At 34.3% G+C, this 18,889-nt stretch overlaps 1 protein-coding gene across 1 annotated transcript in view; it reads left to right on the top strand.

Moving 5' to 3' along the window:
• Window positions 1–17,125, top strand: part of LOC116420586 — a 39,768-nt gene extending 22,643 nt beyond the window's left edge. The window contains exons 2-3 of the mRNA XM_031946459.1: window positions 12,560–12,636; window positions 16,718–17,125. Coding sequence (XP_031802319.1) covers window positions 12,560–12,575 — 16 coding nt within the window. The 3' untranslated portion in view covers window positions 12,576–12,636; window positions 16,718–17,125. The remainder of the gene's footprint in view (window positions 1–12,559; window positions 12,637–16,717) is intronic.
• Window positions 17,126–18,889: the final 1,764 nt, after the last annotated feature.

Genomic DNA, 18,889 nt, shown 5'->3' with positions numbered 1-18,889 from the left:
CAGACATTTACTGAAAAGATATGGCAAGAATTAAAATTAAAAAAAATTAATCCAGGATACATTAATCTCCTATATTATCTCAGTCCCTTTGGAAAACACAAACTCTGGTTGTTATACCATCACTTTTTTTTTTTTTTCACATTCATTTTCTTTTTTTTTTTTTTATTATAGCTTTTTATTTACAAGATATATGCATGGCAAAGAACACTAGGAAATGAATGTAAACTGCTTGCATTTTTGTTCTTTTTCCCAGGTTATTTATACTTTCTAAATCCTATTCTCCCTGAGCAACAAGAGAACTGCTTGGTTCTTCACACATATATTGTATCCAAGAGCTACTGTAACCTATTTAACATGTATAGGACTGCTTGCCATCTGGGGGAGAGGGTGGAGGGAGGGAGGGGAAAAATCGGAACAGAAGTGAGTGCAAGGGATAATGTTGTAAAAAATTACCCTGACACGGGTTCTGTCAATAAAAAGTTATTAAAAAAAAAAAAGATATATGCATGGGTAATTTTTCAGCATCGACCTTTTGTTACAATTTTTCCCTCTTTCCCCTCCCATTCCCTCCCCCAGATGGCAGGTTGACCAATACATCACATTCATTTTCAAGTGTGGCATTAATGACTAATAAAGTCAGCTCCCAGGTAATCATTGCTAGGCTGGATTTCAAAGGTTGAAGTTCATTTCCCACTGGACCTGGCTGCAGCAAACTTTAGAATGGGCTGTATTCCTTGGACTAAAATTCTCAGGTTTATTACTTTGTTCCATTTCCAATATTCAGTCACTTTAGAGTAGGACAAAATGAAAAACAGGAATAGAACAGCCATGTCATATACTCGATGCTTCATGTCCTGAGTTGATAAGGGCTATATTTTCCCCTACTCGAAAGCTTAGTAGTTCTTGCCACAAGTCACCACTAGGAAGCAGTATATTTGGTACATGCATACTTGCACATGAGTGCACTCACTTTACTACATAGTAGATAGACAAGAAACCTAAAATCTGCCCATGCTCTGAATGGAAAGCTAGAACTTCTATTCTATGGCATCGTATACTTCTAGATGCAAGAGTCCTAAGTGGATTGGCACCAGGTAGGGCAGGAGTTATTGCACAGTTGTCTATTACATAGTTTTTTTTACTATCTAGTGCCTTTTTTTAATGCCTCACTAATCTACTTCACCAGTATGTGAAAGCATGCAGATTGCAATCTGCATTTAGGGTTAAAGTAAATACCAATTTTGGTAAAATATCTATTGATCTATAAAAATGTAGTTATTTTAACTGGTATTTCAATATCAATATTTTGATTTTTTTAAAAAATGACTTAAAATAGTGGTAATTTAAATTTATCTTTAACCCATTTTCTTATTAATTGAAATAAGTTGAACATTAAGATGCTTTATGAGGAGGAAGCATTTTATACTCAGCAACTATGAGTTTGAAGGAACCTCAGGGATGGATGATCTTGTCCAAACAATTTTTTAAAATTTTAACTTTATTAAAGCTTTTTAATTTTCAAAAGATATTCATGGATAATTTTTCAACATTAACTCTTGCAAAACCTTGTGTTCCAATTTCCCCTCTCTTCCCCTTTTCCCTTAGCAAGTAATCCAATATATGGTAAACACAGTAAAGATATGTTAATCCAATATATACACACATATCTATAAAATTATCTTGTTGCACAAGAAAAATAAAAAAAATGGAATGTCTAGACTTGCTCACAGCAGGATCTTGATACCAGCCCCTATCCTTGATCATAGGAAAGGAGTGAAGAGGTAGAATTCATGTGGATGGTCAAACATTGAGTCCATTTATTCCAAATTCCTTCAACCTTATATATCCTAAATACCCTGACATAAATAGAGCACCCTTTGCTTTAACAATATACTGCACATGTAGAACTACATAATCAACTTGCTATTGTGTATAGATGTCTCTTTACAACTTAGTGTAACTCTGCTTTAATTAAAACACAGGTTGTCAGGCCCCCTGACTTCTCAGGAAAGCCAAGATGCCTCCAAGGGGAGTGGAGAGCCAAATTAGAGCTTCAGCAGGTTCCCTAGCTGGGCTGCAGAGTTCCCCCACTATCTGTGGCCCTCTACAAAAAAGGGAAAAAACAGAAAGAAAATAAAATGTAAGCAAACAACAAAAAGAGTGAAAATGCTATGTTGTAATCCACTTAATTCCCACAGTCTTCTCTCTAGGTATAGATTGCTCTCACCACAAGATTATTGGAACTGGTCTGAATCATCTTATTATTGAGAAGAGCCACATCCATCAAAATTATAATCTTCTTGTTGTGTACAATTATCTCCTGAAAACCATATATTTCACAAAAGAATTATAGCAACCAAGCAATCTATACGAAGTATCTTTGTACCAGAAACTCAGGTTACCAAGACTTTTAAAAAAATAAATATTACCTAAGGGATTTTATGCCCCATCAGAGAAGAAGACACAAACATAAGTACTATATACATACATATTGAGACAGTATACAGTATTCTAAAGGTTTTATTAAAGTTTAGACATTAAGATTTAATGTATATATATGTATATATATGTATATACATATGCACAACACACACTTAGATACATAGATACATGTCCACATATGTCCACAAATACAATAGTATTTATAGGCATGTGCATTAATAATATATACAAAATAAATACACAGCAACTTGAGGGAAAGCTGCTAGCATGTTGAGAGTAGTAGGGTGGATTAGGAAAGGCTTCCTTTTATAAGTAAAGGAAGAGAATCTTGAGAAAAAAAGGTGCTTCTAAGAGGTTTAAATGAGGAAAAGCATTCTTAGCAGGGAATTCAGCCTGGGTAAAAAAGATGGGGGGTGGAATAGAGTATTTAAACAATTAAGTAGGTAAATATAGTTAGATTACATAAAGTGTGAAGGTGGCCAATATGCAAAAAAGAATAGAAAGCAAAACAAAACAAAACAAAACAAAAAAACCGGGTCAACATCTTTAGTTAATTGAGGAATTTATATTTTGATGCTGAGAAAATGGGGAACTACCAGAGCTTATCCAGCTGGGAGTGATGTAAAACTGTGCTTTAGAAAAATCATTTAGTTGTTTGAAAAATAAGTGGGAAAGGGGGAAAGATCTGAGGCAAAAGATGCCAATTGCAATAGTCTAGATGAAAATGAGGACTCAAATAGGCACCTTCTGGTAGGATATTTTGTGCCACCACTGTCACACTTCTTGCTGTTTTTTTTGTGGATTATGTGCTGGAAATATATGTAGTAATCAGGACACTGGGGCTAGAGAAGAGCCAAAAAATGTTGAGAATGGAGTATCACTACCATCCCACTGTCACTGCTTGTGATAACCACCTCCTCTGCTCTGGAAGTCTCCTTTTTCCTTCCCAGGCAGTCGCACCCAGTCCTTTACATAACTAGCTGTGGTTCTGAAGGTATGGTTTGAGCTGATTTTTAAGGGGGCATTATTTTATCACCTGAAATGTAAAAAGACCCAACTAAATAAGAATTGGGTCAGAAATTTTAGTTGAGCTCTTATTGCCCTCCAGGCAATGATCTAATTGATTGGTTGTTATAGTAATTTTTGAAAGACAGAGTTAGTATTCTTTTAAATTGATTATTTTAATATCAGCAAAGTTTTAATTACATTTTGTGATTCACTAGAGTCTAGTTAAGGTTGTTGGAAAGAGTGGAGTTTAAGATGAATTTAAATCTAATCTCTGATACACTGCTGTGTGACTTTGGGCAAATCCTTCAATCTCTGTTTGCTTCAGTTTCCTCAACTTGGGAGATCATAATTGTACCTATCTCCCAAGGTAGTTGTGAGGATCAAATAAGAAAATATTTGTAAAATATTTAATGTGAACAAAGATTCATATAGTCAAATCTATATGTTTCTACTAGCAATGTATGACAATTAGATTATAAAGAAAACTGAGTGAAGCAGACTAGACATTTTCAAATTATAGTGCTAGAGAAGAGTTTTGAGAGTCCCTTGGATAGCAAGGAGATCAAAGTAGTCAATATTTAAAGAAAGTAATTCAGGCTATTCATAAGGTCAAATATTAAGCTGAAGCTTAAATATTTGGTCACAAGTGAAGACATGAGAAGACTCATTGGAAAAGACCCTGATGGTTTTTTTTTTTTTGGTTATGCATATAAATTTCTTTTACATCTTTCCTTCTGAATTATGTTGGGAGAGAAAAATCAGAATAAAAAGGAAAAACCATGAGAGAAAAAAAAACAGAAGAAAATTAAATATTGTATGTGTTTTCATAGTCTTCACAGATTCAGTTTTCATAGTCTTCGTAGTTCTCTTTCTGGAAGTAGATGGCATTTTCCATCCAAAGTTTATTGGAATTGCCTTGGATCACTGAATCACTGAGAAGAACCAAATCTCTCATAGTGGACCATTGCACAATCTTGCTCTTACCATGTTCAATGTATTCCTGGCTCTGCTTGTTTCACTTAGCATCAGTTCATGTAAATCTTTCCAGGCCTTTTCAAAATCAGCTTGTTCATCATTTGTTATAGAACAATGTTCCATTACCTTCATATACCACAACTTATTCAACCATTCCCCAATCAATGGGCATCTACACTTTCTACTTCTTTGTTATCACAAAAAAAGCTGCTTTTCCCCTTATTTATGATTTGTTTGGGTTGCAGACCCAGTAGTGGCATTGCTAGATTTCAAAGGACAGACCTTTGGGCACAGTTCCAAACTGTTCTCCAGAATGGTTGGATCCGTTCACAGTTCCACTAGCAATGTATTAGTGTCCCAGTTTTCCCATATCCCCTCCAACATTAATCATTATCTTTTCCTACCATCTTAGCCAATCTGAGAGGTATGTAGTGGTACCTCAGAGTTGTATTTATTTGCATTTCTCTGATCAATAATGATTAGAGCACCTTTTTCTATGACTAGACATGGTTTCAATTTCTTCATCTGAAAATTGTCTGTGCATATCCTTTGACCGTTTATCAATTGGAGAATGGCTTGAATTCTTATAAATTTGGGTCAATTCTCTATTTATTTTAGAAATGAGGTCTTTATCAAACTCTTGAATGTAAAAATGTTTTCCCAGTTTTTTGCTTCTTTTCTAATCTTATTTGCATTAGTTTAACAAAGCATTAAAAAAAACTAATAAAATCATATAATTTTAGACCTGGGAGAATTTTTTTTTTTTTTAATTTAATAGCCTTTTATTTACAGGATATATACATGGGTAACTTTACAGCATTAACAATTGCCAAACCTCTTGTTCCAATTTTTCACCTCTTACCCCCACCCCTCCTAAATGGCAGGATGACCAGTAGATGTTAAATATATTAAAATATAACTTAGATACATAATAAGTATACATGACCAAAACATTATTTTGCTGTACAAAAAGAATCAGACTCTGAATTATTGTACAATTAGCTTGTGAAGGAAATCAAAAATGCAGGTGTGCATAAATATAGGGATTGGAATTCAATGTAATGGTTTTTAGTCATCCCCAGAGTTCTTTTCTGGGTATAGCTGGTTCAGTTCATTACTGCTCCATTAGAAATGATTTGGTTGATCTTGTTGCTGAGGATGGCCTGATCCATCAGAACTGGTCATCATCTAGTATTGTTGTTGAAGTATATAATGATCTCCTGGTCCTGCTCATTTCACTCAGCATCAGTTCGTGTAAGTCTTTCCAGGCCTTTCTGAAATCATCCTGTTGGTCATTTCTTACAGAACAGTAATATTCCATAATTTTCATATACCACAATTTATTCAGCCATTCTCCAACTGATGGACATCCATTCAGTTTCCAGTTTCTAGCCACTACAAAAGGGCTGCCACAAACATTCGTGCACATACAGGTCCCTTTCCTTCTTTATAATCTCTTTGGGATATAATCCCAGTAGTAACACTGCTGGATCAAAGGGTATGCACAGTTTGATAACTTTTTGAGCATAGTTCCAAACTACTCTCCAAAATGGTTGGATTCGTTCACAACTCCACCAACAATGAATCAATGTCCCTGGGAGAATTTTAAATCCAGCTTTGTGGTTTCAGTTTTGAGCTTTTAAAATAGTCCCAACATAGGCCATTAATCTTGGTTTTAAGACCTCTAACCTAAGTGACTTATCCAAGTTTACATATAGCAATATATGTCTTCACATAGTCCTGAAATCAAATGTTATTCAAGTTTTCGAATTGTATTTTAGCATTGTTATATCCAAAATTCTTGGTATAAAATTATATTTTTGTTACAGTCTTATAGCAGCTAACTTCTACCATAAAATGGTTATGACCATAGACTCTGTGAAGAAAAGATGAAATATATGTCCAAAAATTACTACAATTTAATTTTAGTGAGTTTATTTGATTGTAAATAAAATATATTTTGTTATTTTCTAGTCAACCAAAATTAAATTAGTTTCTTTTAATTTAAGGACAAATAAAGTATTTTTTTATTTTCCTTTTTAATTAAATTAGAAACAAACCATATTATTACTAGTAATCCTTTGAAATTTTTTTCCAGTAATAAATATGTGCCTAATACTTTCAACTCAATAATAATTTCTTGATGCTTCAGAAATTCTTCAGAGGAATAGCTCAACCTCACCAGTTTCTTTGTTGAAAAACTGTTTGTTGAACTGATTTATTAAAAAAAAAGCCAAACTTATTTTTTATGGATAAATTTTACTGGAGCCATTTTTTACAAAAAGATAATCAGCTTAATTTGAAGATATATAGGATTTAGTTAACATTTAAATAATCTTCTTCAGGTGGTTAAGACAAGTGGACTGTATGGATTCTGAGGCTAATGCTGAAATTTTGTGATTCTGTGCTAGTAGGCACCTAATAAAGGCTCTTAACTGGCTTAGAATCACCCAAGACTTGTTCTAATGAGCAATATTTGAATATCATTATTTCTGGTGAATGTATTTTTGAACTCATGTTAGTAGTTATTTAATAATGACTCAAAATTTGAAAATGAATATGGCCATAAATGTTAAGATTTTTGAAGGATTTTAAAATTAGAGGCATACTTGGATGATTTGAATGAATATATCAAATATGTCAAATGAATATGTCAAAACATGTTAGATATGGGTGGGAAAAGCAGTTTTAAAAACTGTGGTCTTAAGTCAACATGGTTGCTTTGTTTCCTTTTTTCTAACAGCTCTATTGCCAGAAAATAGGCTGCCAGATGTCTCTCTAATTATACACAGCCCTGGTTGGGGGAGAATACCTGAGTATGGAATGAAGTGTAGTGTGCACAATTAGTGTTCTTTTGTGCATGAAAAGGAAAATTTAGTCAAATTAGTATTGTCAATGCCCTAGGAGTTATAAAGAATGCTGAATTATACATTTTCTTTGCCGATAGGGATTACAAGACTTTATGTGGTAGTTAACCTTGTTGTAATATCTCTATTCTTTAGTACAATAGAAGATGCTATTGTAAAAGACTATTTTTGTCTTAAAATGTCTTGATATTTTAAATTTTATCTTTTTATTACATTAAAAAAGTATGATATTCTACTGTGCTTTACATATAGCTAAAAAATCATACCCTTAGCTCCCTCTTTTTCTCCTCAATTCATTGAGGATAAGCTTTTATAATATGTTAATGTTGCTATAGTAGGGAGACAAAATAAGACCATGTGACTGGATATTGGGATGGCAAAGTGATTTCAAGGGCTGGGTGCCCCAGATAGCAAGAGGAGATGTGAAGAATATTGGCTTTAAAGGAGGGGGGAAATAGTGTGAGGAGAGAGAAACTCAGAAGACCCCTGGTCACAATTGAAAGGTTTAGTCCAGTTCTACTACCCCCCCCCCAAAAAAAAAAAAGTTTTAAAAATGACAGAAGAGTCAAGTTGAAGAGGCCAAGCATGAAAAGCAGGCTAAATGCCCAGAACAGAAGAAACCCTTCTTCTAGTTGTTTCTATGTGCAGAGTTTAGAAGATGTAGCTGAATTAGCCAAGGCTCAGTAGAACAATTCTGACCTCAGCCTAAGGGTTTTCCTTAGATCCTGACACAAAAGGATCTTGATTCTCCAAAGACATGGGAACTGAAACCGTCTTTGATTGGAGGGTGAGCTAACAAGAAAAGACAGGGAGTCAAAGAATGAGGTAATAGGAATGGCTAGCTTACTTGGGATGTAAACTGGGCCCCATATAGATGGAATATTGCTTTAAAATACATGTGTGACTTCATCTGTAATATATCTTTAAAAAAAAGATAATTTATACTTCATTATTTCTTCTAATTGTAATAAACCTTTTTTTTTTCCTTTCAAGTTGGGATTTATTCTGCACTGCTATGAAGAAAAGGGGTAATAATTACTATAGAAGTAAAAAAAAAAATTCTTTCAATCCTTCTAGAGTGTAGCAAAAAGAAATTATCTAAGAAAATAGTGATAGAACCCATTAAATTAGTTGTTTGTTTTGGGAGTTCTTTTAAGGGCACTTTTCATCACAGGGGACAAATATTTTGGATAGATTTGTTCTTTTAAAAAAATTATTTCTATACTTGTAACAAAAAGAGAGCATTTTGATAGGATTTACCTACTTTTTGATTGTGTTATTGTTTGATTTTTGTTTCAATGGCTTTATTTCTTTTCTTTTTTTAAAATAATTATAACTTTTTATTGCCAGAACCCATGCCTGGGTAATTTTTTACAACATTATCCCTTGCACTCACTTCTGTTCCGATTTTTCCCCTCCCTCCCTCCACCCCCTTCCCCAGATGGCAAGCAGTTCTATACATGTTAAATATGTCACAGAATATCTTAGATACAATATATGTGTGCAGAACCGAACAGTTCTCTTGTTGCACAGGAAGAATTGGATTCAGAAGGTAAAAATAACCCGGAAAGAAAAACAAAAATGCAAACAGTTTACATTCATTTCCCAGTATTCTTTCTTTGGGTGTAGCTGCTTCTGTCCATGATTAATCAATTAAAACTGAGTTAGATCCTCTCTTTGTTGAAGAAATCCACTTCCATCAGAACACATCCTCATACAGTATCATTGTTGAGGTATATAATGATCTCCTGGTTCTGCTCATTTCACTCAGCATCAGTTCAGGTCTCTCCAAGCCTCGTATTCATCTTGGTGGCCATTTCTTACAGAATAATAATATTACATAACATTCATGTACCACAATTTACCTAACTAGTCTCCAATTGATGGGTAACCTCAATGGCTTTATTTCAACAAGATTCTTTAAGATTCCAGAGGTAAAAAGCATTCTAGAAAAATCCAGAGCTGTTTATATAATATGTTAAGTGAGAAGCCAGAAAGAGCCATCTGGTGGCAAATCCATTGAATTTCACATTTAGATACTTCTGAGTTAATATTTGAAATAATTCACATTCTAAAATGGCTAGCTTATGATTGTAGGAACTAAAAACCTCACATTCCACATTAGATTAGCTTTTGAAATTTTAACAATATACATAAATTAATTATAGTGAAGTTTGAATTTATTTGAATTCAGACATCTTATTTGAGTTTCAGAATAATCTGTTGAGGTGGATACTACAGCTATCACTACCTCCCCCCCATTTTACAGATGAATAAATACAGAGAAATAAATTACTTGGTGCTAGTCATATAATTAATAAGTATCAAAAAATAAATTGAAACTTAGCACTTTATCCATTATGCCAAGTTGCTTTTGAATATTATAAGTATTGTCAGTTCTTTAAAATAGCCAATCACTGAAGCTCAGTAGTTAATCATTGAAATAAGGTTACCTTTTTATCTTATTTTTCCTTGTTTTCTCATAAAGTTCTTTTAATCCTCTCTCTGCTTCTGTTTTATAGGAGAGTTCATCCCATTCACACTCACAGTTATGATTATTGTATATTTTCCTTGATCTTATATTTCACCTGTTTATACTTTTCTCTCTCCCTTTCCCCTGTCCCTCCTCACAGTGTTTTACTTCTGACCACCACCTTCTTTACTCTGCTCTCTCTTCTGTCAGCCTTTTCTTTCCTCTGTCCCCTCCTATTTCTCTCCTTCCTTCTGTAACCCTGTTTATCCCCTTCCCCCAACCCTTTTTCCTTTTTCTTATCTGGTAAGACATATACCCACTATATCCAACTAAGTATTATTCCTTCTTTAAATCAAATCCAATGAGAGTGAGGTTCAAACAATGTTTACTCTCTCCCTTGTTTCCCTCTACAGTAGGGAATTTTGCACTTTTTCATATAATGTAATTAACCCTATTCTGACTCCTTTTCTCCTCTTCTCCTAGTGCAATCCCTTCCCCCACTTCTTAATTTTTTTTCATATCATCACATCAAAACTATCTTATATCCACATTCTCTATGTATACTCCTAATTGCCTTAATATAGTTATAGTTCTCAAGAATTATAAATATCATATTCCAGTGTAGGAATTTAATCTTATTGACTAACTTTTTTTCCCCTTTCCTGTTAATCTTTTGTTAGACATCTCTGCAGTCAATTTTTTTTTTGTATTTCTTTTTCTAAGTAATTTCCCCCGTAATTCTCCTGTATAATTCTCATTTATTTTTCCAATTTTTCTTTTACCTCTCTTGATTTTTAAAATTCTTTTTGAACTCTTCCATGAGGTACTTTTGGGCATGAAACAAATTCCAGTTCCTCTCTGAGACTTCATATGTAGGCATTTTCATAAATGTTTTCCTCTTTTAAATTTGTGTTCTGACCTTCTTTGTCTTCATAGTAGACTTCTAGGGCTCTGTTCTGTTACTTACTCAGCTTGTTTTGTGACTTTTAAAGTACAGCTCAATTCCTGGGGCGCAGGAAATACCGTCTCAACTTTCTTATGCTGGGAACCAGAAGCCTGGTCACTAGCTTTCCATGCTGGGACTTCAGATGCTTGTGGTTTATGCACTTCACTGGGATGGCTCAGCCAAGTCATTCTTGTTGTTCTAGACGTCTGAATTTTGCAATTTGCCTTATGTATGGGGCTGGAGGCCTCACAGCTTTCTTACATTAATCCTGGCCTGATGAGACCAGAAGGATTCCTGATGAAGAATAGGAAAATTCAGATGCTGATCTGTGCTGTGGCTAAAAGCCTCAAGGCTGTGCTGTGCTCCTCTTTTACCCAAGTGAGAAAGATGTTTTCTGAAGTCCTGCTATGTTATCTTAAACTGAAAATTGTTTCACTCCATCTTGTTTGTGGGTTTTGTTGCTCCAGAATCTGTTTAGATTTAACATTATTTCTGAGGGATATTGAAGAGAGCTCAGGGAACTTCCTGGCTCCTCTCTGCCATCTCCTTATATCCCTTCTCAATACAGTTACTAACCTTATAGGTCAGGGAAATAGATGTGTCTTACATAGATTTTAGGAAAATATATGATAGAATGTCTCTTATTAGTCTTGTGGAAAAGATGTGAATATGTGGTTAGTTTAGGGTTTCTTAAACTTTTCCCATTCTGGATATATAGGTATATAAAACAGGTATATAAATCAAACATTTACTGATAATAAATCATAATTTTGTGACCCTCACATTCAGTTAGGAGACCCCATGTGGGACTGCAAAACAGAGTTTAAGAAGTTGGGAACTAGATTATAGTACAATAGATTTTGAACTAGTTGGACGGCAACTGTAGTCTTGAGAATAGTAATTAATGATTTGATATCAAACCTGGCTGGAGATGTCTAATGGAATGCCTTAGAAAGCCTTATGGTTTTTGGCATTTTTACAAGTGACTTTGTCCTTTTTATCATCACACTATTTCATGTATATATCTCATTCTCACTACTTATGTCCACCATCCTATTTCAAGCTTTAATTACTTTTTATCTGGACAATAGTCTTTTAATTGGTCTCGCTGCCTCAAGCCTCTCATTGCTCTAATCTATTGGTTACATAGCTGTCAAAGTTATTTTCCTAAAATGCAGATTTGATCACACTCTCCTAACTTTTAATAAAGTCCAGAGGTTTATTACATCTAGGATCAAATATAGACTTCTCAGCTTTCCACATACTGGTCCCTTCCTATCTCTTATCTCCTCAATATATCACTTTTCTCCATAAAACTATAAAACAGCAAAATTTACTTGTTGGTCTTCTTCACACATTGTGCTTAGGTCTTGTCTCTGTACTTCTGCATAGATTATCCCTCATATCTGCAATTATTTCCTCCCTTAGCTTTGTCTCTTAGAGTCACTGAATTTCTTCAAGATTCAGCTCAAACACTATCTTCTTAAGGAGATAGGTAGTATCTTCAGATATTAGTGCCTTCCCTTCCAAGATAATCTTGTGCCTGTTTTATGTATATACTAGATATCCTGATGTTGGTTTGGAATGGAAATATTGTTTCCTCTGTAAAATATAAATTCTTAAAGGCAGTATATATTTCATTTTTTTGTCTTGACATATAGCAGGTACCTGATAAATCCTTGTTTTTTTATTATCTTTGCATGTCTGAGGCTGGGGAATTATTTTCCCTATTTAATATAGTATGTGCCATTCCTGCATGGTCTTATTCTTTATTATACATGTATTTGGATTTTATAAAATTCAATCAAAAATATCTTCACCATACTAAACCTGTTTTTCCTTCTGTAGTGGATCTCTCACTTGAAAGAAAAGAAGGACACAAGCACTTCTTCAATAAAACTATATGAAATGTTCTCAAGAAAAAGGTAAGAAGAACATTAAACTTGACAATTATAGCGTGAGTTTTGGTTATATTTTTAGCAGTTGTTTGGACAGAATAAAGTTATTTGGTTTGTAATGAGTTTTGGAGAAAATGATGGAGGAGGAAAGGAATTGGGAAATGAAGAATTTCTATTAATTGAAAAGTCAGGCTATTGTTTTTTTTTACAATCTAAATCAAATTATTATGACAAAGATTTCTGGCAATTGGATTGAGGAAACATTTTTACAATAATGACCTCATTATATAACTAGAAAGATATAAGTAGGAAAAATACCATTTTTATTTCTGCTGAAATAGATGATTTAAAAGTGACTTTTTATTATATACTTCAGAGTTCATTCTTCTACTCAAAATGTTGCAGAAGCAATAGAGGATAGACTGTTCAGTTATTTTCTAGCATTAGCCTGTGGCCCACCCTTAGATATAAATTAGCTTAGCAAGAATGAGGACTCACATAATTTTACATTATGTAAATCAAATGTTTTCCCTACTAAATAGATTTAATATGCAGTAGACACAAGAAATTCTTTGTTCAAGGAATATTTGAAATGAATCCAATTAAAAGCCTTGACTGTTCCATTCACTAGCAAGAAGATGAATATTTTTAAAGTTTTTCCAGCTGTATTTTATGCATAACTATTATATCAATAACTGAAAAAAGTACTAGAGCAATCCTAGTTAATAATTTAAAGGGAAAAGACATATCTACATTTTTTTCTTCTTCTTCCAAAAAGATACTGAAGGGTATGGGATGTATTTGAAATATGGCAAGATGCTACTCAATTTTTAACCAAGAGAATAAATGCACTAATTTTCTGGGTCAAATTGTCTTAAACCCCTGGGTCTAGCAATGCAATCGATACACAAAATATATACAAAATAATTTTCAGAGGAAAGGAGTACTAGCAACTGTAAGCATTATGATAGGTCTCATGTAAGAGGTAACACTTGAGCTTTAGATGAAAATAGGAATAGGCAGAGATGAAGAGGATGAGTATTAAAACATGGACATAACTTATGCAAAGATATAGAGACATGACATGGACTGTCATGCACAGGAAAAGAGTGAGTAAGTTAGTCTGGCTGGAGAATAGAATATGTCAAGGAGAGTGGTGTGTGAGATAACAGTAAAGACTAGTAGGAGCCAAATTGTGAAAGATTTTACATGTCAAGTAGGAGAGCTGATATTTGATCAAGGAGATAATAGGAAAGCACTAGAGCTTGAGCAGGAGAGTGACATGGTTGGACTTGCCTTTTAAGAACTGTTCATTAGTATCATATGGAGAGTGGGTTGGAGAAGAGAGAGACTAGAGGCAAGGAGACAAATTAGGAAGGAGGGGAATGTAATTGTCTAGAGGAGAGGTAGAGTGTCTGACAGTAATGCAGTTGTTTTGGGAATGGAGAGAGTTATATAGGTAGAACTAAGAACTTTTTATAACTGACTGTATTTAAAGGCAGAGGAAGAAGGAAAATCCAAGAATGGTTCCAAGGTTGTCAACTGGACATATTGGAAGGTTGTTAATGCCTTCAACAGAAACTATAAAATTAGAAAAAGGAAAGGATTTAAGGGGAAAGCATAATGAATTATATTTTGGATATAATAAATAAAATGTATATTGATGGGCAGCTAGCTAGTATAATAGATTAAGAGAAATTATTATTAATGACAATGATTTGAAGAGATTCAGATTTCCCCTTCTTCTTTTAGTCTTATATCAAAACCTCAGTCTCTGAAGGTCTATCTTCCTCTCCATCCAGATCCCACTAAGATGGGCAGCCATTGTGTTCCATTCAGATTTGAGTAGGGATAAATTCTTTTACCAAGGCTGGGGGGTAACTTTAGAAGTAAGTGATATAATCCAAGTTCAGGTACATCCCCTCAGTGCTAATTTTCTTTCTCTCATTAAATCAGAGTTGATTGTCAGCAACTCCTCTACTTTGGCCTAAGAGAAAGATTCTCAAATGACTTTCCTCTTATTAAAATGCAGAAATTATTAATACAATGATTACATTACCCAGAAATTTTGTTTCTTGATCCTTTTTACAAGATTGAGCACCAGGCTTGGGTCAGGAAGACCTTGAATTCAAATCTGGAATCAGATATTTCTTAGCTCTGTGACCCTAGGCAACACATTTAGTCCTGTTTACCTCAGTTTCCTCATTTTAAAAATGAACTGGAGGAGGAAATAGCAAACCACCCTAATATCTTTGCCAAAAAAACCCCAAATGGGGTCAAAAAGAGCTGTATGTGACTAATCCAGACACTGGGCTAATTACCTTAGAATTATTATTTCATTTGATCCTCATAGCAACTCTGAGAAGGAAGTGCTATTATTATCTCCATCTTATATATAAGGAAACTCAGACAGAAATTCAGTGATTTGTCTGTCATCACACAGCTCATGAATGTCTGAAGCTAGATTACATTCAGGTCTTCCTGAATCCAGGAGCTCTATCCACTACCATTACTGCCTAGGTATGTTGAGTTTAGGATGTGTAAATATATTAGGAAACACTCTTGTTTTCAGAGCTAAGATATAGTAAGCAGGGTCTACCCTTTGAGCTCACAATCTGGATGATTTTAGCAACAGCAAAATCTCAGCATGGTTTCTGGTCATGAAGCCCTACTATGAATCAAACTTGGCACATTGTAGCTATAATCTCTAATTGTCAGGGATATAGTTCACTGTATAGTATAGATAAAAGTATTGAGATTTCCCTAAACTGTCTGCCCCCCCCCCCTCCCTTTTAGGGATGGCCTTAGCACTTGTGTCCTTGCTTACAAGTCATTTTCCTTATTTTGAAATTAAATTTTTGTTTGATTACTGACTTTCCTTTCTCTACTCTTCTCATCCCCCCCCCCCCCCCTTTTTTTTTCCACTCCAGCCAGTCACAGGTTAAAGGCTGGTTCCATCCAACTGATATTAATTGGTGTCAGAAGTGGGGTTAAACGCAATACTGGGCTTTTTGATTGTTCAATACCAGTGGGAATGAAGTAGGTGTCGCTAGAGATTTATTTTTCCAGAGCCCAATTCCCCCTTGTTTGGGGAGTCCTCTGTTCTTGTCTCTGCTCAAATCTTCTGATCATTGGTTGAGCTCATCATTCCTTGTGAGCAGAACTCCAGGCCATGATCTGCTTTGTTCCAGATCATTTTGGTAAAAATAACTGTACACCTCTGCAACTATATCCCATGGTAACTTGTATACCTCAGATGAAATGGTTAAAATTAGAACTGTAACTGTGTGCTTTGTTAGAACTCTTTATATCTGTCTGTATCTGTCTTGTCACTTTGTCTGTATTTATATCTTTGTAAAATGTAAAATGTCTATGTCATACTTGTGTTGTGAGTTATTCTGTTACTTTCAAAGATTTAGAATGCAACTATCCAGAAAAACTTCTTAAGGCTGTACATCCAGAGAGTTTAGAACATTGGGAAAGATTAATGTACTTTGATAGTTGAAGTAATTGTTCCTATAAGCAGAAGATCTAATTTCTACTTTAGTGTTTCTGTGGGAGATTAGGTTATAAGAAAAGAGAAAAAGAAAAAACAATTGTCATTTAAATGTCATTTCAGCTTTGGCTATGTTGGAAAAAATAGTCATATAATCATTATAAGTTTGTAGAGCCATTAAAAACATTTTAACAGATTAATCATTAAGGAGTTTGAAGATTTATCATAAGATTTCTAGGGTGATCTCCTGGAATTTGGGATAATTCCAGGAACTTATTCATTTCTGAAATATTTTATTATGTTTTGAAGTACCATTCTGTAGAATTTGTTTTAAGGAAAAATAAGGATTCAATTTTATAAAAGTTAAAAGTAAATGGCAAGATTAATAGCTTCATTGTTTTAGAGCAATGAAGGAAGGCAGCTAGTTTGGAAATAATTCCAGAGTGAAGAAAGAAAAAAAATAATAGGTAAATGGTTTTCACCTTATAGGAACCTCTCGTTAACTCTTCCTTAACACCTCTGACCATGAAAAGAGAAAAGATTTTTTTACACCAAAGATCCCCATGACTCCTCGCAAGGAATACACTCCTTGTTAACACTCTCTCATTTCAGATCAGATTCCCAAGTACAAGTGTTACAAAAAATGCTGAAAATATGTAGGAACCATGAATTACATTCTAGCCCTCCAACTGCACACTGCCCATGGCCCAGCTGGTGGAGGGAAAGGAGAGTAGCTGCAGCAGGGCATCCACTGACAGTAATCCCAATGGCTCTGTGCCCCTGAGCATCCTGTATGTGATAATTTGGAAATGTAATTAACTGAATTGATGTCATCTGAAGTTTATTATTGTTTGTGTTATTGTTGTATTTCTAAATTCTTTTATTTTGTGAAATTTGGAAGACCATTGTAAGAGAAATGCTGTTAGACAAAACAACTTTTTAATTTGGATACTGTTACACATGAATTGTGCTTTTAAAAGGATGTGATAAAAATAAATATTTGAAAACTTAAATATTTAATGAAGCACATTTTGTTATAAAAGATATAATACTAATAATAATTTTACTATAATAGTGAATTTTCATTTGAAAATCTAAGCTATTATGAAAATGTGTAGGGAGGCTTAAAGATGTACCTTTAACTTATCAATAATGAGTCAACCATCAGGTATTTAATGTCTGAAGTCCCAGAATATAGGCAGTTTTAATTTATTAGTAAAGGATAAATGAAATATCACTGTTAGGGAAACATCAGAAAAGATATTCAAACCCTGAATTGTAGTTAGTGAAACTTTACTGTTTAAAATAAAAATTCCTGGACTGTAAATTATTTTGGCTTTGAGTTTTATGTAGCAGTATAGTTGTCTGAATTGTCATGAAGCCAATAATAGAAAATAATATGTTTTATTTACATGTAACTATTTTATCTACGGACCTATGCTCACTATCTATGTAAATAGCATATCATTTGGAATGTTTGGTAGACACAGATGCAGATTGTACAGTCATTAGAGGTGCCAACTGGCCCAGTCACTGGCCAAAGATTAAAGCAGACATCTACATGTCTGGTGTAGGAGGATCAGTAGCAGCTGAAGTTAGTGCTACTCCTTTGAGATGGACATTTGAAGTTGAAACAGGAGTTTTTAACTCCCTTTGTAGTTGAAAAGATCCCCATCAATTTGTGGGGAAGAGACTTCTTACAACAACTAGGATTACAAATGAGTACTTCGGCTTTTTAGGCAGGGCTGCTGTTGAAGGCCTGCCAACACTCTGACCTGTTCCCATTCAAAGGCAAACTGATACACCAGCCCTTAGCTAGTGTAAAAATCCAGACCTTATTAGATATAGTACAGAAGCAACTTGACCAAAAACACTTACAACCTTCTCTAAGTCCTTGGAATTCCCCAGTATTTGTTGTTAAGAAAGAAATCTGGAAAATGGAGGATGTTGACTGATTTAAGAAAAGTAAATGAACAGATGGAAACTATGGAAACTCTTTAGCCTGGACTTCCATCTCCTACTCAATTGCCTAGAGAATGACCTTTTTGGGTTATAGACATTAGGTATTGTTTCTATTCTATCCCTTTGGATAAGGAGGATATGAAAAGATTTGCTTTTTCAGTGCCCAGTGTTAACTTAGCTGAGCCTTATAAAAGATATAAATGGACAGTTTTGCCACAGGAATGAAAAATAGCCCTACTGTGTGTCAAAGATATATTGCTGCTGCTCTTCAGTAAGAAAAGCATTTCCAAAAGTTATGCTGTTGCATTACATGGATGATATATTGGAGTGTGCACCTGAGGAGGAAATGTTAGAAGCAGGTCTACAAAAGACCATAGAAACACTAAGGAATTACAAATTGCATATAGCTCCAGAAAAAATTCAAAGACATGCTCCTTTTCAATATTTAGGATATGAAATATATCCTAAGGTGCTCACAGTACAAAAACTTTCTTTAAGAATAGAGAAGTTAAACACCTTAAATGACTTTCAGAAATTGATAGGAGATATCCAATGGATGTATCCAGAGTTAGGCTTAACTACCTATCAATTACAACCATTATATGCTATTTTAAGGGGAGACAGTGCTTTAAACTCACAATGCCAGCTTACAAAAGAAGTTCAAGAGGCTCTTTGAGAAGTTGAACTGGCTTTATCCAATGTGGTTAAAAGAGTCACTCAGAAACCCTTGGAAATGTCAGTTTTTGCTACAAATGAAGCACTGACAGCAGTCCTTCATGTAGGAGACAGTGTCACAGAGTGGGTGAATCTCCCAGCACAACC

The sequence above is a fragment of the Sarcophilus harrisii genome, chromosome 1, assembly GCF_902635505.1.
Source record: "Sarcophilus harrisii chromosome 1, mSarHar1.11, whole genome shotgun sequence".
Taxonomy (NCBI): domain Eukaryota; kingdom Metazoa; phylum Chordata; class Mammalia; order Dasyuromorphia; family Dasyuridae; genus Sarcophilus; species Sarcophilus harrisii.
Note: the sequence above shows the minus strand (reverse complement) of the source record. Positions and strands in the feature narration are given on the sequence as shown.